This window comes from Arachis stenosperma, chromosome 2 (assembly GCF_014773155.1).
Source record: "Arachis stenosperma cultivar V10309 chromosome 2, arast.V10309.gnm1.PFL2, whole genome shotgun sequence".
NCBI lineage: Eukaryota > Viridiplantae > Streptophyta > Magnoliopsida > Fabales > Fabaceae > Arachis > Arachis stenosperma.
The window spans coordinates 16480375-16503083 of NC_080378.1; the positions used below are offsets into that span (position 1 = coordinate 16480375).

At 30.0% G+C, this 22709-nt stretch overlaps 1 protein-coding gene across 2 annotated transcripts; it reads right to left on the bottom strand.

Moving 5' to 3' along the window:
• Positions 1-10530: 10530 nt before the first annotated feature.
• On the bottom strand, positions 10531-17907 carry LOC130961737 (cyclin-C1-2-like). Of its 2 annotated transcripts, XM_057887733.1 has the most exons (10): positions 17633-17907; positions 17069-17166; positions 16265-16371; positions 16028-16067; positions 15269-15313; positions 14196-14314; positions 13937-14051; positions 13277-13327; positions 11559-11706; positions 10531-11012 (listed from the first exon to the last, which is right to left on the bottom strand). In XM_057887733.1, the coding sequence occupies exons 2-10, from the start codon at positions 17098-17100 to the stop codon at positions 10908-10910; spliced, it is 762 nt and encodes a 253-aa protein (XP_057743716.1). In that variant the 5' UTR covers positions 17101-17166; positions 17633-17907; the 3' UTR covers positions 10531-10907. The 2 variants fall into 2 exon arrangements, with proteins under 2 accessions (XP_057743716.1, XP_057743717.1); XM_057887734.1 differs by lacking the exon at positions 17069-17166.
• Positions 17908-22709: the final 4802 nt, after the last annotated feature.

Genomic DNA, 22709 nt, shown 5'->3' on the forward strand with positions numbered 1-22709 from the left:
CTCAGATTATAGAGCTTAAAGTATTAAACAGAAGCCATAAAAGGTGGTTTTCTAAGAGTATTTAAACCTCGCTTAACTTAACCTCAAATCTATGTCCCATACTGCCATTCCTCCATGCCTCCAACTCCATCATGCATTTCACAGACAAATAAATAGATAAAGGCAAGCACAAGAAGGTTACAAATACTGCAGGTGACAAATATATATTTAACATGGCAAGTACATTTAGGCACACCCAGTTAAAGCACAAACAAGTAATTCAAGTAATATGCATATGATGCATATCTATCCTATGGCTGATGAGGCTCATTTGTCGGTTATCCAGCCAACCCGACAAGTCCGAAAACCTTAGACTGTCCCTCGACGTGTATCCCCAAGAGTATATGCATAGCTTTTTCTCAAATAATCAATATTGCTCAATGCGGGTAACATTCCCGGAAGTTTATAGTGCCTGGTCTCCCTTACGTCGTAGGGTCAACAGAGTATCGAGTTTTCAACCAGGTACACGTGGTGGCAAGCCACGGCACTTAATCCAAGGAATTTCGTATCTCAAATCATTAAATCATTCAAGCCAAATTTCATACATAATCATCCATTTGATTATCCAGCCAAGTATCATATATGATTATTCATAACATTTCATAACCAATTCATCACTTTTCAACTTTACTTCACCTTCAAGTTATCTTCATTTCCTAACTTCATCTGATTATCAGGCTTAACACTATTATTTATGACCAAAGGAATGAAAATAGAGGTTTAGAAGTTTGAAATAGGTTTTAAAAGCCCAAAAAATATTGGTTGCTGGAACAGGTGCCATGCGTACGCGTGGCTTACGTGTACACGTGGGAGTGTGAAAGTGTAGCTCGCGCTCGCGTCCCTTGTCATGCGTGCGCGTGGGTGAAAACTTTATGTCATGCGTGCGCGTGGGTCACGCGTACGCGTGGACATGCTTGTTTGCCTTTCACGTGGGCATGGGACTAGTCGCGTACGCATCGCCAAAATTTCATGCCACGCGTATGCGTGGGCATGCGTTCAAAAAAAGAAATTTAACAGAGAGTTGCACAATCAGGGAACCACCTGCATATCCACATATTCTTTACCAAATTTTCCAACGACCATAACTCAATCGTTTTAAATCGTTTTTCTTCCGTTCTTCGAACGGCATAAACTTTACGAACCCAATTTTCATTTAAAACCACTCAATCTTCATTTAAAACCAGTTATAATCAATTTGGGATTCCAGAAGCCAATTATAGTCCACCGAAGTTCAACCCAAAAACCAATTTTTTCAAACTTTTAAAACCTCATACTTATTCAAATTTTCCATTCCTTCCAATATCAAACTTGCAAATATCAATACAATTACCAGCAACAATTCTTAACAAAACTCTACACCATTCTACTAACCACCAATCAATAGCACCAAACAATTTCATTTCTCAACAATATCTTCATACTTTCATTCAATATTCTTGTAAACACACAATCAACAACTCACCCATATTCTTTTCCAACATCAATATAAATAACAAACTTCATTAACAAGCACCCACCAAGCATGTTCATCAACAATTTTACTAAACGTTCAATATACACCTGCATTCTAACTTATCCTATGGTCATCTAGCCTAAGTTTTCACATAACATTATATATTAAATGAAAGAAACCTAAACCATATCTTGGCCGATTTCCAAGTATTATCCAAGACAATTTTCCTAAAAAGAATACAGCCGTCAAAACCTCAACTAATCAACTTCCTCCAAGTTCCAGTATATATTCACAATTTCAAGCTCCAATTATTTATTCACAACCTAATACACATTTATAACACATATATACCCAATTTAATACTCAAAGCTCAAATTCAATGAAATTAAAATAGAATTATCCTATCCTCACCTTACTCAAGCTTCAATAAGCAAGAGTGAACGTTTTCCTCAAGCTAATTGGATCCTAAAACATCAAAAAGCAAGAAAATTCAATACCCGTACCATACTTTCAAGAACTGGGAGAAAGGAATGGCTGGGAATATTTAATGACTTACCTATGAAATTTTTCTGATAAAAACGTTGAGCTCAACGCAGTGAATGTGTGACTGCAAACGGTGCGGCGATCGAAACTCGGACGGAGGAGTTACGGGATTCGGAGTTCACCGTAAGGGTTTTCGATGAAGTTTCGTTCTCTTCTCCATGTGAATGCTTCAGCTTCATTTTCTGCTGAAATAAGGGAGAAGAAAGGCCTGAGTTCATTTAATAGGTCGGTCCGGTTGGATTGATGGTTTGGTTTGAACCCAATTCAATCGGTTTGACCCGTTCGATCCAGTCTTGGACCGTTTCTTTTAAAATTAGTGTCAAAATTCTCGTTTCGATGAGCTCTATTCTAATTTGATATAATATTTACATTTCTAATTTTCTCTATTAAAAACTAATTTATTGACTAATTATTTACTAATTTAACGGGGTTTACATTAACTATTTGCAAGTAAGAAAAAGAATTCTTTGTTACATCAAACATACTTTAAATGATAGAATTTATTATGAAAATACATTTGAAGTAAATTGTGTTGGTTACACTGATAATAACTAGCCGGAGATACAGAAACATGAAGTACTTCAAAATTTGTATTTTAACGAGAAAGGGCACTATTGTTTGCTAACGTTTTACTTCAGCGACAACTCTAATACATTCTAACAGTGATGATAAACAGGGCTGAGATAGAGCACGGCGATAACCTTCAACAGCAGCAATAGCGGCAACTCTATGTGTGTGTGTGTGTTTTTTCTTCTTATTGTTACATTTTCTTTTTATTGTTTCTTTCTTCCCTTTTTTATCAAAAATATATATATATGTGTGTGTAGTGAGCAACACAACAAAAAAGGTGAGGAGAAGAAATGATAATAAAGGGTATTTTTAGTCTAAAAATAAAGAATAATAATTTTATAATATTTTATAAAATTAAAGATAATATAAATAAAAAAATTTGAAAATAATTTTAATTTGACCTAAAAGATTAAGAAAAAAAAATCTTAAACCTTGTATAACCCATACTTGAATTTTGTCATCACCGCCAATACATAATACAAGCCGTTAAATATTAAAAATTGACAACTCATAAGAAGTTGCAGACAAAGATATTTCTACGAGCTTCATCAGATGCACCGCCAATCCATGTCTTGGTCATTAAGGATATAATTGTGTATTAGTATTACCATTTTTAGTTATTAAGATATCTAGGAAAAGTTTCGCCTATAAAAAGGAATGAAATAATGTAATTAAGTTTGATACGTATGTTCCATGAAATAAAAATGTGTTATATGTATTTGAGAAATGTTCTTTTGGTTTTTTCTGTTTTTCTTACGAGTGTTGGTAAATTTGAAAAAAAATATAATAAAAATATTATATATATATTAAAAATTAATTACTATATATTTATATATAAATATATATTATATTATTTTAATTTATTTTTAATATATATTTTATATTTTAAAAGATTATTATGTGTTTATAATACGCAACAAAATTAATAAAATAATTTTTATTAATTTATTTTGTGTTTAAAATAATATTAAAATAAGATAAATTAAATGTTAATACCTCAGTACTAATACTTAGGACCATTTTTAATAGGGAATTCATTTTAATTTTTATTTATGGCCCACCTGTCATAAAAAGTAACTCTACCTGAGTTTTTGCGTCATAAGCAATAGATAGGAACCGAAAGCATCTCTCTCTTCTCCATTAGAAAGAACTAACTTTAGTCTCTACTGTGGTCCCACTTAATTAATTAATTAAAATAATTAAAATTAATGTAATTAATTTTTTTCAATAATATAATTTAAATTTATAAATTTTAAAATAACTTACTATTAAAAGATATTAATATTAAATAAATTCATATGTAACAATAATACACAATATATAATTCGGGATTACACTAATTTGTAAAATTACTTAATAAAAAAAACATAATTAAAATCTATAGTTGACGACGAACATTGTGAAATTGCCATATATAAAATTTCAACGGCTAGTTTTACAACGGCCAATTTAATATAATAATATAAATAATATTCAATATTAACTGCGACATAAATAATTAATATAAATTATTAATTAAATAAAAAATAATTATTTAATATAATTAATTATTATAATTATTACTAAATTAATTATTATTTAATTATTTAATATAATTATTTAATATAATTAATTAAAATTTTATATAATTATTTATTTAAATAATAACTTGTCATTTGACAAGTTATTATTGGCTATCTCAAAGTCCCCATTCAGAGGGCTTAGTTCCTCTTGAAAATCGTGTGGGACCTTCTCTTCTTTTCCTCTAACGATTACAATCTTTTTCTGTCAGAAAAAGTGGAATTAGGACTCATGCATTGGAGTTGCTCTACTCTAAGTAGTCTAGTGAAAAAGATTTTTTTTCTTTAATAATACGAAGGTATTATGTGTATCTACACCAAGACTAATCCTTATTATCAACTTCTTAATCAATAGACATTGAGAAGCCTTTTGTAATTCCTTACACTAGAAATTTTCTTTAAGAATTAGATTTTTTTATGTGGAGGCCGATAAAGAAAATATTGTTATATTTTCTTTACCATTGACATACATATATATATTATATAGTATAAAATTGGTAACTGCTTTTAGATTTGAATCTCAATTCAAATTTTATTTTATTTCAAATTGAAATTTTATAAATCAAATTATAATTTAATTTAAAATAGAACCAGTTAGAATCTTGTTCATATTTAAAACTCATCATAGAATAAATAATTTAATTACTTAATATTCTCAATTATTATATTCATGGTGCTAGTACGGAATATTATAATATTTCATTTGAATAAACAAAATTATTTATTTTGACCAAATCAAAATAATAATTAAATAATTTTCTACCAAGGACCAGAATACTTGTTAGCGTATGACCTCATAGGTTCAATACTAAATGGATAGTAAATTAGTCATACTAATAAATTTACTAATAATTAAGGTTGGCGTCTAACAACACTCCTTGACGATCCGATAGTATGAAATAATAATATTTTTACTAAAACCCAAGAATAAAAATATAATTCCTTCTATCTTTTCAGTTTTTGGCTAACTCTTAAAGTACAATTTGATTGTCAAACTCTATCTTGTTACATTATTATAATGAATTATAAACAACCTAAGAAACTCATATTTTATTCATTCAAACCCATTGACCAAGATTTTATTTAATTCATTCATTATAATCGTAGAGCTCGAACACATTACTATAATTGATGGATTTCATATTGACTAATCATTAATTTTATAAGTATTTAAATCATATACAATATCTATTTGTTAATTACTATGATAGTTGTAGCTCAAAGAAAAATTTTAATATTATATTCATCGAGAGAATATCCTATTAACAAATATACGATAAGTATAATCATTAGGAATTCTTAGAGTGAATCAATTCAATGATTTTATATATATTCGAATCATTAATGTTCTAATTTTAGTGATTTTATGATTAAAAACAATGTAAATTTAAAATATTAAAAAACATATATCTCATTATTACGATTGTTATTCATTTCTAATTTTAATTAAAAATGCTATCATAAATTATAAAAATTTATTCTTGTAAAAAATTAAAAAAAGACAAATAAATCTTTTGTTCTTTTTTTTGTAAAAATTTCTGTTTTTAATTATTTAAAAATATTTTAAAATTTTTTTACCTCTTTAAAAATTAGACATATAAACTCTTTATTCATATGAGTCCATTAGATACAACAGAAAAATTTGACATAGCTCCCGTTGTGCGTTACAAATACACGCATTGTGAGAGAGTTTTTGAAACGGGACAGATAAGTCCTCACTATCCCCTCTTTAATGCTTCACAACGATGCCTTTTGAAGAAGAACTAAGTTCAAACGCTTTAACCCTCTAGAACCTTCTCTTGGCATTGGTAACTTCTTCTTGCTCACCTTCCTCATCTTCCTCGTCGCTTCTTCTACCTCGAATACAGAAGCTTATGCTCTTCAGGAACCATCCTTCTCAGTTAGCTCCTCCTCTCGTGGTTCAGTTTCTCTCTAAAGAGAGTGATCAATGTAACGTTTATGATGGTAACTAGGTTTGAGATGAGTGCTACCTTCTTTACCACTCTACCAATCACTCCTTCCTTGATCAAGGTTTTTTAATTTTGATTAGATGAATAGCAAAATAAGTTAATCCATACTAGGAATGAAGTAAGCTTTTGATTTGTCAAACTTATAGCATAAATTAGTAATATGTAAGAATTGGAATTCTGCTATGATTAGAAACTACTGTAACTTATTGTATTAAACTATTCTTCCACTTTAGCCTATGACAATAACGAAGAAGTCTCACGATCCACAAATTCAGCCGAACAGAATACATAAATTCAGTTACAATTTTATCCTTTATCATCTTATCTTATCTTTATGTTACCTTCTTATCTTATCTTTATTTTTATCTTTCATAGGCAACGCTCTATATATATTTAGTTTTACCTTCATGATTCAATCAATTAACATACAATAAATTCTTCATCTTTTCTTTTCTTATTCTTTCATAATTTTATCATAGTATCAGAGCTCATCTTCAGCTCTGCACCACCATGGATAAACTAACTAATTCAGATCTTAAAACCGCTTCAACCTTCCCTCCCACTATGAATAATCAACTTTCCAATTTAGCTCAAATCGATCTTCTTCGAATTGTCGAGCTGCCTCCCTACTCTATCCTAGCTCAAGGAAAAAAAGGGCACACCAGCAACTTCGTCAGGAGCCTTTTTTGGACCTCTCGTCAGTCCAACACTTTCCTTTCGTTACACTTTCTTCCATTAAAGAAACTCATCCTTCAAACCAAATTGGGCTTTTGTCAAGTCCAACTACTCATTATCTTTATTCTTTCAGTACTTTTTCTATTATTAACAATTTTTTAAGTCAAGATTCATTCTTGAACACTTAGATCATTGATTCTAGTGTCATAGATCACATTGTATCAAATTTTTCTTGTTTCATTTCTTACACACAAATTTTTTCTATATTATTCATTTACCAAATGGTTCTCAAATTACTGTTTTTTACAAAAGGCATTGTTCAATTTTTACTATTTTTAGTTCTGTATGATGTTCTTTATTTATCTCATTTTAACTTTAATATCTCCATCTCAAAAATTACTTCAACACTCAAATGTACTCACTTTTTCATCTTCTTCTTGCACTCTACAGAGCAACAATTTGGAGATGATTGATTTGGATAGAATGAGAGAGGGATTATATGTTCTTGAATCTAATTTCGGTAAAATTATCCACTACACATTCTATAAATTTCATCCAATCATCACCCATTACACCTTCAAATATATGGCATTTTCATTTAAGACACCTCTCTGGATAAAGACTTAATCAATTACATAAATATTTTTCTTTTATTTCTATGCATCATGATAAGGCTTGTGACATTTGTCATCTTTCTAAGGCAAAATAAACTTTTATTTTCTCAAAGTTTTAACAAAACCAATGCAAGTTTTGATTTATTATATTTTGATATTTGAGTTTTGACAAAATTCTATTCATAATCATAAATATTTTTTTACTATTGTTGATGATTTTTGTCGCTTTACATAGGTCATTTTATTAAAATCAAAAGGAGAAGTGCAAAATCATATAAAAAGTTTTATTACTTTAATTGAAACACAATTCAACTCTAAAGTCAAAGATATTCATTCCGATAATGGACCAGAATTCATTTTATATGATTTTTATGCTTCAAATGGCATTATTCATCAACGTAGTTGTGTTGAAACTCCTCAACAAAATGGAAGGGTAGAACGCAAGTATCAACATATTTTGAATATAGCTCATGCTCTTATGTTTCAATCTAATTTACCATCATCTTTTTGGTCTTATGCTGTCAAACATGCTGTTTATTTACTTAACAGAATTCCATCATCTGCAATTAATTTTAAAACACTATTTGAGATTTTATTTAATCATCCACCAAATTATCATGACCTTAAAGCTTTTGGATGCTTATATTTTGTTTCTACTCTAATGAAAAATAGATCAAAATTTGATCCAAGAGACAAAAAGCTTGTGTTTATTAGTTTTCAACATGATTTTAAAGGATATATTGTTTATGTTTTAAAAGATAAAAGAATTGAGATTTTTAGAAATGTTATTTTTTATGAAATGATCTTACCCTTAGCCACAAAAAATGTTCAATTCCATACACTCAGCCCAACATTGTCAAACACGCATTCTCAAAAACAAAATTCAGTTAGTCTTCCAGTTGGACCCTCACCCATATCCATTGACCCACTTCCATCCAATTCTTTATTTTCTCCAACAACCCCTCTTTCTTCCACACTGTCGTGTCCTAACCAACTTGAAACCATGATCCCTGAATCTATTTCAAGTCGTACAACCTCCCCTTTTTTTACAATAGACACTAACCCACCATCACCTCTTCATCCCATGTCACCTTTCTTGCCACCTGAGCAACCCCATCCTCGTCATTCCGACTGACCTCACCGACCTCCAGCATATCTCTCAGATTACTTATATAATTCCTCTCTCACCTCCACAAATCTCTCTCCTTCAAAATGTCGTTATCCTATCTTCAGTTATGTCTTTTTCTTCTCTTTCATCTTCTCATCATAAGTTTCCTTTATCTCTACATTCTAATATTGAGTCAAAGTCTTTTAAGGACGCCAATCAACACTATAATTGGCGTAGTGCTATGAAAGATGAGCTAGATGCTCTTGAGTTGAACAACACTTGGTGTCTTGTTAATTGGCCTGTAGGCGTTAAGCCGGTTGGATGTAAATGGGTCTATCACATCAAATGCAAGTCTAATGGTTCAGTTGATCGATATAAAACACGCCTTGTGGCTAAATGGTTCACTCAGACTGAAGGTGTTGATTTCTTGAAAACCTTCTCCCCTGTTGTCAAACTTGCCACCATCAAATTAGTTTTGACATTGGCTTCTATGAAACATTGGCTCATCAGTTGGATGTCAATAATACTTTCTTATATGGGAATTTTTTTGAGGATGTTTATATGACTCTGCCACCCGGGTTTACATCTCGTCGACGGAATCAATGCTGCAAGCTACTGAAGTCACTGTATGGTTTACGACAATCTAGTCGTATGTGGTATGACAAACTTTCTTATCTTTTGTTATCTCATGGATATCAACAGAGATTTTCTAATTATAGTTTATTTGTTAAATTCACTGCTACTCAAATTTCTATCCTTCTAGTTTATGTCCAACTTTTAAAGAGGTTAGAGACTTAAAAATATTTTTAAATGATTCAAAAATATCTACAAAATAAAAAGTCAGGAACTTAAAAATATTTTCAAATGGTCAAGAACAAGAATATTTGCGAAATAAAAAATTAAGAATATATTAATCCTTTGTTAAAATAAATAATAATTCATAATAGTATTTTATTAAACATACACATTTAATTACTATATATTTTTAATACATATTTTGTATTTAACATGTATTTTATAATTTCACCACTAATTTTTTATACACAGCCAACATGGTATGTATAAGTAAGTCATCTTAGGTGAATTAAGTGATCTTTGGTGAATTAACCGAGTTTAAACTTACAATTTTACAAATTTGCTAAAAGCTCGAGTTATTCCAAGTCTAACCGTTCAGTAAATTTGGAGAGGCACGACTCAGCTACTTCACCATCTTTGGAGAGGCACGTTGGTGTAACATGAGGTTAACCCAAGATGACTTCACCCCATATTCGTTCACCATCCATTATCTCCACTTTGTTGTCATAGGGCCACTACAAGAACTACCAAATTCACTAAATTGAAATTTATGATAATCATCGCGTACTGGCACTTCTTGCAACCTCTTTTCCGTCAAGTCAAATTCTACTATTACTCCTCTATTTCATTAGACCAAAACAACCATTTAAAACATGACCCGAATTCTTTGGTGTCGTTATGCAGTAAGGGAGGGAACACAACAATATCAACATTCAGTTTTCTTGAGGAGGAACGTCCTTCCTATTTCCCTCTGCTTTTGGTGGTTCAAGCATTCAAACAAACAAGTAGCTTTCTCTGGTTAATATTATATAAGAAATTTAGGGAGACAATCATGACAATGTATTATATTCGTTTGATAGGACCATTAATGGTGAATCCCCTAAAAAGAAATTGAACTCAGACAATAGCCAAATAATAATATATACCAGTGTATTATATGGATACGGGAAATGTGTTTCTCCATCTAAACAATGTTGCTTGACTAATCTACAATTAATATAGTCCTCAAATGAATTCAGAGAGAAAAAAAATGTTACCTTAGGAGCAGTAGCTGTGTCTCTCCACTCTCCAATCGCAAACTATCGTGATTGAAATTTGGAATTTGGATGAATTGGTAGTGTGAAAGACTTGGGGAGCATGGTTGGAAAAAAGTATCTCTTTTCTAAAATAAAAAAGAATAAAAGAAAGCATGTTTTTCTTAAAATTAGGGTTCTCGTACACTCGTTGAAAATTATATATATAGACTTACATAATAAGTTCAACTACAGAACAAAACGTACAAAGTACTCAGTTTATGCCTCACACTTCCACACCAATGTTCGAGTTATGAAACAGTACTTTAAATAGACAATACACACAAGACTAATCAAATCACATTAAAATCGATTTTTGTCCTCATGAAGAACTACGTTGCTCTTTCATCCTTTTTTTTATCTTTAACATTAACCTCATAAGCCAGTAATAATAAAGGCAATACTGGAACATATCATGCAGCAGTGATCAAAAGAATTCAGAACAGCCAGTGATAGATGCAACTTGCTAATTTCATTCAACGTATGCAGCTTGATAGCTGGCTCATTCTTAGGGCCTCAAGGTTAGCTTCTGGAGAGCAGTATTAATTCTATCTTCCGTGAACATCCTGTTGCTTTCATAAAAATCAAGTATCTCCATCGATATATTTTTTACCTGTCAAAACAACCACGACCCAAGATCAAAATTTTCTTTATTGCTCGAATAAGTGGAAGCCTAGCCGATTCATCATATTCGTAACATTTTCAATTTAAGTGATTATAACCTGATGCAACAGCATAAACCCACTCCACAATAAATATATCCAAAACTAACACCCAACCCTTCCCACCTAACCTACATAGATTAATCATTAACAATAAACATTCAAGATATATTGTTTTGGTCTGTAAGATATTATGAAAATCTAGTTTCAGGATGCAAACTACTATTTTGAAGAATTTGAACAAAATTATCATAATTTTTAACGGACTTAAAACCTATTAATTTTATATAGTGATCAAAACCGTAACAAAATAATAACTTAAGCGTAATCATTTTGTAGATATTTCGACCTAGACAAAATAGAAAAAAACTATAAAGACTAACACCTAAAATTGATAAACCTTTTTCAGCACCAAAACTAATATAATTTCAAAATACTATACACTATACAACATTTAAGTAAAGATACAAATTCTTAAAATAAAGCAAAACACTAACCACATTCATGTCAACACGTAGTTCTTCAAACCAAGCAGTCGTGTCTTTCTCCCGGAATACGCTAGCAATGTAGATGCAAGCTAAAGCAATAAGATGCGGAGGATGAACAAGAATTAGATCCATCTTGTATGTGTCATTTATGACGCCCCTGTGATTATCAAAATTCATGTTCAAGTTTCCACAAATTTAAAATCACATTCAATGTGCTAATATTTAAGGGCCTAATTTGTAAACATGACAATAATTGTGGTATCTCGAGAACATAAATTATATAAAATCTTTTGGGACTAAGTCATCAGCATTTTGACCTTTTTGAAGACCAAATTGGTGACACTCTTGTTGCCAAAATTTTTACATGAAGCACGTTGGGGAAGCCTCTTTTTATCTAGCGACTTAGATATGTTGAGAGGTTCCACAAACTTCCGTGTCTACCTTATCATGATTAAGTTCCAAACAAATTTGGTATGGATGACATCAGTAAACCTCTTGATACCCATATTTTGCCAATTTGAGCAAAGATCGATTCATTGATATACCAAGAATGATCTTTAAGATAATCCTAAGAAGAAATATCCTTATGCATGTCATGGGTAGGCAGGCTGATAGTCTATTGTATGATTAGTCATACAATAAACTTAATTTGTCTTTTGTTTGTATACTAGATAGATTTCTGTTTAACCAAAGACATGTTCATAAGCTTGATAATGACTTATTTAATTATCTTGTATACAAAAGAATAGAGGACTTGGATACATTTTCATGCTAGCTAGAAATGTTGTCTCTTAAAAGACTGTTTGAGCGAGTACTTTGTCAACACTACAAATGACAGATCGTGACCTAACATCATAACTTGACGCAGTCCATGATATAACAAACCAAAATGGCCTTGGTTGGTGACTTTAGTTGACAACATGCACATGGTCCTCTCCGCAATCTTCATAAGGATTTGGAGGTTTAGAATTAAGTCTTGATAACCCAAGTATCCATTTTACATGCAAGCAAAAAAACCTTTTATATACAAGTGTCACCTAGGCCCTAGTAGCTTCCTATTTTATAAAATCCAAATGGACAATGACAGTCCATTTTCCCCCTTTCTTTCTTTTCTTTTATAGAGAGTAGTCCATTAAGGATAAAAACGGTAGAAGAATGCTGTTAGGGAGAAAGCTCCTAATGGAATTAAAGTTTACAAAAGAGGTTCAAGGGTATTTCGGGTAGAGTTGGGAACATGACTAAAGCAGTGTTGGCTAAGGGGACTCTAACTGATTGCTGAGCTTGCCAATAGGGGTGTGAGGAATGTGATGATTGCATGTGAGAGCATAAAACGTTAGAGGAGAAAGGGGATATTTGTAGGGATGTGAGAGAGTAGAGGGGTAAGCTGAATATTGGCTGGGAATTGAAAGAGTAGAGCTGCTCTATAGTGCTCTGTATTTTCCTTTCTTTGTTGCCTTTCATAAATCTTCTTCTAAGTTCCTCTTCACTTGTTCTTTTAACATCAGTGTAAGAGGTCGTGATAAATACAAATATCATTTCCTTCTATTTGTTCAGTGTGGTTCCTATCAGACACCAGTGATAACTTCTGACCTTTCGACTAAAAGCTAATTGTATCTTTAGGACAAGCAGCATAAGTATAGCATGAGAGCAATGACTTCACATAATAAAGGGAAGAGGAATTATAGAATGTGAACGAAACTAAGCTATTCAGCACAAAGGACTCTTACCAAGTTAGCTGAGTCATGCTTAGGTCATTCAAACTTGCATCTTGAAGAAACCTAGAGAATTAGCATTACAATATCAGTGAGAAACTATTAATGAAAATAATATTCTACAAAGATAGAATATCTAGTCAAAATGCTAAGGCAAGCTTGCAATTGATATCAGAGTATGGATTCACATTAGAAGTCACATATATTTATTTAGATACATAAATGGTGTGACAAAATAGTTGTTGCTTTAATCCTTAACAGTGATAAGATAACAGAGGAACTAAATCACTTAATGGCAATGGCAACTACAAAAGATGAAGGATTGGTTGACATAGAAAAGAATTCTGAAACTCAACATGTTGTCAAAGTCTAAACCATCAGAGATGGCAACCTAGACCAGTTATTTGGAGTACATTTTTCGCACATAGGTTATTACAAGTTGAATATGTTTAGTATTGTTAAGAAAGACGTGGTTTTTCATTTTACTGTAAATTTGAAAATATACTAAAAGGAAGTCTACCCATTTTGTCACTACTAACTTAAAAGGAAGGGAACAGAAACAAAACATAGAGTATGTCTAAACTGGTCAACGTGAAAGGGATATTTGTACATTTTTCTAGCTAAATCTGAAGGGATGATAGCACAAACTTTAAACTAACCTAATCCAACACTTACTGCGACAGTGAACGATAGGGGTGGAATACAACCAAATAATAGTCAAGGGCTTCTAAAATCTTCATTTCCATTTCAAGTATGTCCTTGATTTCATACCTGTACTTATCATCAGCATCTGCATTCAAATTTCTGTTTCTTCATCACAATAGGGAAATATAAGACTAAAATAACTAACTTTTAAGATGGAGAAAGCCCTTGTAGCATAAGGGGTCAACGTGAAGCTAAAAAAGATAAATTATAATATAAGGCAACAGCTTACACAATTTTTTAATGTAAAATACAAGCAGCCGAGCCTGCACTGTGCTTTCCTCTGCTTTTGATGCTAGGTACAAGCAGGTTGGAGCAACCAGACGTGGATCATACTCAGCCATACTCTTCCTGGAAGCAAAAAAATTGAAGATAGTTATAGCATACAACTGTCCGTAAGCATCACTCCTAAAAGTTTAAGCTGATGGAAAATGACAATTGATATTGAATGGCTTCATATATTAATAATTTAATACACCTTTTCATGTAAGAATAAGATCCTTCTGGGCATAAAGCATGAGTCGCCCATAGGCCTATTTTCTTTGGTGCTAAATTAAACTTACTGAGTTTAAAAGAATGAGAACAACAAAGATTGAACTCCTAATTCTTAGTGATAGGAACCAGCATATTATTAGCTACTGTTGTTAGTAAGGGAATGAGAGTTAGGGGCTTCAAGGAATTCAAATGGGCCCAACTACATGTAGTTAACTACTGAGGACAGCAAAGGTGGATGGGAGACCAAGCAAATAATACATAGATACACAAATTTTACACCATATCTTATCATATACCCTTGCTTCTTGTTATTTTCGTGAACAATACTACCCTAAACTGGTTTTGATACATATCAAAAATCATCTCTCCCAAAAGCTAAAGTTGTTGGACAAGCATACATGAATGTTTTTTATATGTTGATGCACGTCATTAACGAGTTGTGCAATATGAATAGTATGGTAATGCAATTGATGGGAAAATTGCATTTAAACAATAGAAGTCGTGGAATTGTAATAATACTAGCCATCAAGAACAGCTCACTCTAAAATATTGCTCAATAAGACGTATTAATCGCTTCTTATCTATTAATATAAATATGCTAACCACAATAGACATCAAGCATCAGACCTAAGAATTATTAATACTGTATCACAATTCCCACATTGTTGTTAGACTCCTTTCAAACCAATACAAGCGCACAAACTTTGATGTATTTCTTTAAAACCAATTTTAAAAAAAATTAAAAAAAAAACAGAAAGAGAATAAAGAAAAAAGAAGATAGAGTCAGCATTATAAGTTTGCAACACTTACCGGGTGTAAACACGCCTCATATATGTAACTGCAGTGGCAACAACCCTGAAAAAAGGGCCAAAATATTAGAGAATGTCAAGGCACTTGACACAGAATAATTGGCAAGAGATGCTCCTAAACATCTTATATGAAGATGACTTCCTTTTATGTGCCATGAAAATTAGAAGCAAGTATTCCTCAAGTATTTTAGTTTCGTTTCAAACTTAAACAATTATAATTTAAAATTCAATCCAGTTCATTTAAATCTGATCAAACATAGTTACCAGGTTTCTGAAGTTCCAAATCTATTCAGTGGATCTGTCAAACAATAACCTAATTCCACTTAAATGACTGCTTCACATAAACATAATAAAGAATGAAAATCCTAAATAAGACTATTAACTAGAAGAATACATCATATTTGCACATTACAAATAATAAATACATGACATAGCTATGCAGTCATCACAATTTGGGTGCAATTATTGATTTTGATTGTATTTTCCATGGTTAAGCAGAATCTCAGAATTTTGGTCTACCAGCCAGATGTTTCGAGCTAAAGGACCATGTTTAGAAAGAAATTATGGGAGGTTAATGTTTAGTGGTTGACATAATGACTACTTATCCTAATCATTCAACTTTATCTTCAAAACATTTGTATCGATACAAAAGTATGCAAATCCTTACCAACTTATAAGATCAAAACATAATATAGTTCAGACTTCACAATATAAATCTCTATCTTTAAGTAATTCACTATAATTTTTTAGTGATACATACCTCTGCCTCACTTTTACTTGTTGGGCCAATCTCAAAATATCTGCACCGGCAAGAAACGAAAAATCAGAAACTCGGTAGCACGTGTATGGTAAATAAAGGATATCAATTGCAATACAACTGATAATTTATTGGCCATGATAGAAATAAGTAAAAGTAAAGAGAAATAGTTTAAGACAATAACAGCACTAGAAGGTGCACAAATATAAATATAAATACACAAGAAGAAAGAGAGCATACAATTGGTCATGTGCATCTTTATGAGCTTGAAATCCTCAAGTGTGACTCCCCTTTCTTTGTCAAGTGGGTTCACCATATCCACATCTTCTTGGTCCAGAAGATGCTTGCTGCAATAATCCAGAACATCGTTACATCCAAATTAGAAGTGCCACAAGGAGAGAAGGAAAAATACAAAAGATTAAATAATTTCTCCCTTCAATATCAAGGAAGTGTCCAGTTTTAAATGCACACTTAGATTAAAGGAATAATTCTAAAAATTGAAGTTACGAAAAAGTAAAAGGTAATTTATAAAAGAGTAATATATGAAATCAATCCCCAATGAATGAACCGAACAATTTAATCCGGAACAAATTTTAATCACCAAATCAATCCCTAAACTTTTATGTCGTTAGACAAATCATTCCTCACATCATATTGTTCATCTATATAGAAGGATTGATCTGAGAATTTAAAAATTCTTAGGAACTGTTTATGTCTTTATCAAATAACAACAGGGACTAACTTGTCTAAATTTTTAGAAAAATTTGAAGTTATGATCTAACAAAACAAAAGGTTATAGACTGATTTGGTGATTCAAATTTGTTTAGGACTAATTTGTTCTACTTAAAATTCGTTACTCTTAATTATCCTTAGCAATGATAGTAGAAATTAGTTATTTTAAATAAGGATAACGATATAATTGGTAAAAAGAGAGTGAATGTTACCTAAAATTTCAAATGAACAATTATTCATGAAAAAGTAAATGTTGAAATTGGACACTTTATTGATACTAAAGGGAGTAATTATGAATACAACTGAACATACTAGTGAGATGAAGTCCAGAAATTCGCAGACATATCTTCTTCAGAGATCAGAGAAAAATTCACTACAATAGGAACCACAAAAAATGTTCCAAAAACCCTCTGCAATGTAAAGCAAACAGTTGGATGAGGAATACCAATTAAAATTGACACCAATCAAATGTTCCGCCTTCAAAAGAACAACATTTTCATTGTACATAGAAATAGTATTCAACAAAGCAAAAAAAGATCAGAACCAATTGTCAAATTTTAACAATAGTACAATAAAAAGATTTCTTTCTCTTAGATAGAAAACGGAAACCCAAGAGAAAAAGAAACAAACTCAGACGTCACAAGTAATTGGATATCGACATACCGTGAAAACAAACTCAAAGTCTTTAATAAACAAGAAAAGACAAAATCGAATCTCAGCACTGGGTCTAAGTACAAACTGCGGTATGAGAGTGGAAATAACAACGGACAGAAGAACAGTGTCAACTTAAAAAAATCAAACATCAAATAAACCCAAATTTGAAAGAGGAAGAAATTTAAAATAAATAAAGAAAAGGAGGGACGGAGGAGAACGTACAGAAGCTGGAAGAATCGCAGAAGGCAGAAGGCGGAGCGTGGGACATAGGTCGGTGGTGGTGTTCTCGTTATCGAAGACGAAGCACGCGAAGCCGCAGGTCGTAGCGGAGAAATGAGAGTAGATACGAGACGCGGAGTGATGAAAACTGAGTGAAGGCTGGAGAGATGAAGACAAGAGATTAGACGAGTGTCGGAGACTCGCAGTCGCAGAAGCTCCGGGACAAGGATTAGGGACAAGGATTAGGGACAGGAGCCAGGGAGCCGGCGACTAAGGCAGAGAAATTCAATCAATCATGTCTATTATTTTATTATATATTTCTAATTCTACAACTAAAATAAAATAAAATATGCCACATGTCACTTTCTCATTACAATTGAAATTAAATCTTTTCCTCTAAAATTAAGGAATTTTCTTCTACTCTTTACTAATTTTACAATTAAATCAGTGTATATTCCCGTACCTTGTACGGGATAATACATAAAATTATATTAAAAATTTTATTAAAAAATTAAATAATATATATAGTAATTATTATTATAAATATTTTATAAAATTATAATTAAAATCAAACTCTCAAAATTTTTAATATTAAAATGTTAAAATAATTAGTATTTATCTTAATCAATTTGAGTTTGTTAAGTGATCATCTCACTGGTCCGCTTAAACAATTATTAGGAATTAGAATCTCGCCTTGTGTATATAGCAATGCATTGGCTAGCGTTAAACTCTTAATAAATGGAGTATCAATACGTGGTTAGACTTGGCAGGAGTTTCCGAGTACGCGGGTACCCGACCCGTTCATACCCGGATGGAAAGAGTAATAACTTGACCCAAGTCGGGACAGATTTTGCTCAAGACAGGGTATATGGTCGGGTTTAGGGTATACCCGCCCCAAATATATACATATAAACACTTTTTAGGAATTAGGATTTGCCTCACATCACAGATGATTCATAGCTTCAATCTATACTCTATAGCCATGCAAGATAAACTCAGTCATCCTCACCCAAAATTTTCTTCTTTTCGGCTTCTTCACAAAAAAACCACATAGCTCGCGTCATGTTGTTGCTGAGTCCATCGCCGCCTACCTATTCACAACTCCCATCTTCCTTCACAGCTAGGGATGGACCCACGTTTAATATAGAGGGGGCATTTGCCCCCACAAATTTTTTTTAAAAAAATTAATACTTATATACATATATACCACTTATTATATTATATTTGTCTCAAAATAAAATATAAATAGTTCTTTTGTATTTTATGTTAAAAAATATTTTGTTAAACTTAACACATAATAATTATATTGTTAAATTTGATTTAGTATGAAAAATAAATAAATACACTAAAAAAAGTGATAATTAATTATATTATATTAGTTAATTAATTAATAATTAAATTAAAACTTAATTTTCTAATTAAATACAACTTAAATTATTAGTGATTTTTTAAAAATTGTTTAAGATAAAAAATATATTATTTATGTATTAATATACTGTAATTATTTTGGTTAAAAAATTTATTTATACTATAAAAATAATAATAAGTAGATTTGACAATTAACTATGAGATAATAAAAAGTAAAATAATTGTTTAAAAATATATATAAAAAATAATATTTAGTCATGTTAAAAATAAAAAAAGTTCTTATAAATATTTTTTTGTTATTTTAAATATTATACTATGTGTATGAAATTATATTTTTATTATTTTAAATATTATAATAATGATTGTGTGTATATTTCTAGTTCTTATCAATATGTATTAGATAGTTCTAATTTTAAATTTTGAATATATCTAAACTAATTTAGATTGGTCAAGTGATCAACTTAGTCATCCGCTTAAGTAAGTATTGAGGGTTCGAATTCTGTCTCGTATGTATAGCAAATCGTTGCCAGCCAATTGTAGATTTTTAAATGAAATTCAAATTCATGACGGATTTGTCCTTAACTTGTTGAGTATTGTGGGAAGCAAAAAAAATATCTATACCTAAATTTTATTATATTTTTGTCCCCATTACTAAATTTTTCTGGGTCCGTCACTGTTCACAGCTTATGTCATCATCGCTGCTCATCCCGTTACTGTCGCTGTTGAGCCCGTCGCCACTTTTCTCCTGCCGAGTCCCTTCTCTCTCTCTCTCTCTCTCTCTCTCTCTCTCATTGTGAGTCTATTAAATTCTTCTCTTCTTCTTCCACAAACTCATCACTTAGTCGCCTTCGCTATGAGCCCGGACGTTGTCGTTACAATTTCATCTGAGTATGTCACCGAATAAAATAGAATTTTTATTCAAGTTAAAAATAGACATGCATGAAATCATTTTTGCATGTAATCTCTGAATTTTCTCATTCAAATTTGATCTATGTGGTTGAATATTTTAGTATGGAATCATCGTGGTTTTGTTGTGACACTAATGTGATAAAAATTTCGGTAATTTCATAACTAATATATGAGATAGACCAGATTATGAAAGTAATAAGAGAAATAATATTCATATTTGCGCATAAAATTTATAAGAGGTTATCTCAGGAAAATATATATTTATAACCCAAGTACGTAGAAGATTGTTAGAAAATTATTATTTCTTAATATATTTATGGATAATACATATATTAATTATAATCGTAAATTAAGTAATTTCACATTAAATGACTTATACAACAGTGATCTCATTTATTGTCATAAATATTGAACTAAATAAGTCATTATTACTTTTGATTTAGATAAATAAGATTAAAATCATAGATACTATTTTATTTGAGTTTTAGGGTTTATTGAGTGTCACACTCAAAAATAAATAATGACTTCAAAATTTTGGTCTCCAACATATCAAACTCGCCTTCGTAGCTCTTTTTCCACAGTAAAATTAAGATTCAGCCCTATCAAAAACACAGAAGGTTTTAGTTGACGAAGATCAAAGAACCACAAGAGCCAAACTCTCTGATCTCAATCATACTCTCGAATAAAGAGACGTTTCCACACTCTTAGTTATATTTTTTAATGAGTTAACATGAATGATCTTGAGGTTGAGAAATCCTAAAATTTTCAACTAAAATAAAAATTTTATTCAATCAAATGATAATAAATAATTTTATTGAATTAAATTATATTAATGTGATCATTGGATGATAAAGAATGCTAGAAAAATAAATAAATAATATTTTAAGAGTATAGAAATATTAAATTGTCATTTCAACTTACTTTTTTAATCAACGATAATAAATATCTTAAATTAATTAAATTTTTACAAAAATTATACACCTAAAACTATTTCATTTTTTTCAAAAATCTTTTGATAATGCAATGGTTCAATGAGAAGTTGACTATTGAGAATTGAGTATAATATTTTTAAATTCGTATTTTCAATAAAAAAATATACTTAGTTCTATCCATCCTAAATAATTCTATATTCACTATTACTTATCCATCTAAATAATTCTAACATTGATAGAATATTATTTTTAGATGCAAAAAATTTAAAATAAATTTATTCTATTTCAAAAATTAATATTCATATTTAACATAGAATTCCAACAAATATGACAAAAAAATATTATATTTTTTAGTTAAAAAATTAAAGTAAAATATCTATAAATATATTTTTGTACTTTAGCTTTAGATTTTTCAAAAAAAATTGGCAAGTTAATGGAATCAAATCATATTTCTATAACATATATAAGAATGTATATTACACATAAATAAAAAAATTAGGTATAGTAAGAACAAATACATAAATTAAAATAAAATTTAGAAAAATAAGAACCAATAAAATATTGAAGTAAAGAAATATAAATAGAAGAGAAATAAAATTATTAGATGGAAGAGAAATAATTTAATAAATTTTATGTGTATATAAAAGAAGAATAAAAAGAAGATATATAGTGCTTTATTTAATTTAGCAAAATTTATGAAAATAAACACATAGAATAAGAGAATAAAAAATGATCATAAAAAGAAGCTAAACATCTGAATTAATATTAAAAAATAAAAAATAATAAAATAATGATAATCTATCATAATCTTAATCTTTTAATATAATTAATTAATAATAATATAATTAGTCTACCATAATCAATTTTGTTACTCACTTTAACTTTATTATTCATTTATTGTATCTAAAAAAGTATATAATGTCACACTTATTTTTAAAAAGATAAAACTCTTCAAATACACGGTATAATATATAATTTAAGAATAATAAAATAAAAATATCTAGAATTTTATAATAGTATTTAAAATTTTCAATGACGATAATACAAAGTGTTTAAATCGACCAAATGAATTCAATAGTTATCCTTTGCACATCTTATTTAAATTTGAATCTTAAAATTTACTTTTATCTTTTTTTTCTAATATCAATTATTTTTGACAAAAAATAAAGAAAAAATTTATTAGACAAAAAAAATCCGATCAAAAAATTATTATAAGGAGATTTATAATTAGAGAATAAAAGAATAAAAGTATTAATAATAATTAAGAAAAAGAAACGAAGCTTGTATTAAAGAATGTTAGAAAAGAAATAATAAAGTTCATATTAATAATAATAATAATAATAATAATAATGCTGAGGAATGATGTTGCTGCTTTAGACTTTTAACCTTCGTCTTTGGCCATCTTTTTTTCTGTTCTTTGCTTTTTTTCTTTTAAATTATCAAGTCATAAAAAAATAAAGAACAATTCAAGAAAACGAAAACAGCAAGATCAAAAACAGTAAAATCAATAGTAACTATACAAATCAAAATACATAGGAGAAAAACAAACTATTATATGATAGAATTAACATGAGTATATTTCATCATTAAATAAACAAAGTTAATGCACAACAAAATTACATGTAAAGAGAAAAAAAAAGAGTTAAAATATCCAAAGTGATAAAAAGATTATTTTATAGAAGACTATAAAATAATGAACTTCTAACTAAATTAAACTGTACTTATTATTATTAGAAAGGGTAAGAGAGAGCAGTAGAGAAAAGGTTTGTGTGTATTTAAGTTGTGTAAACTGATATAATATAGAAGGGTATTTATAGGTGCTAAGAGAATCGAAATAATAAAGATGTGATATCTTATAATAAATATTTAAA

Coding starts and splice junctions, on each gene's coding strand:
- LOC130961737 (XM_057887733.1), bottom strand. CDS start 17,100: ATGTCTGCGAATTTCTGGACTTCATCTCACTA. Junction 14,315..15,268: donor ATGAGGCGTGTTTACACCCG/GTAAGTGTTGCA, acceptor TTTTGCTTCCAG/GAAGAGTATGGCTGAGTATG. Junction 14,052..14,195: donor ATTTTACATTAAAAAATTGT/GTAAGCTGTTGC, acceptor ATTTGAATGCAG/ATGCTGATGATAAGTACAGG.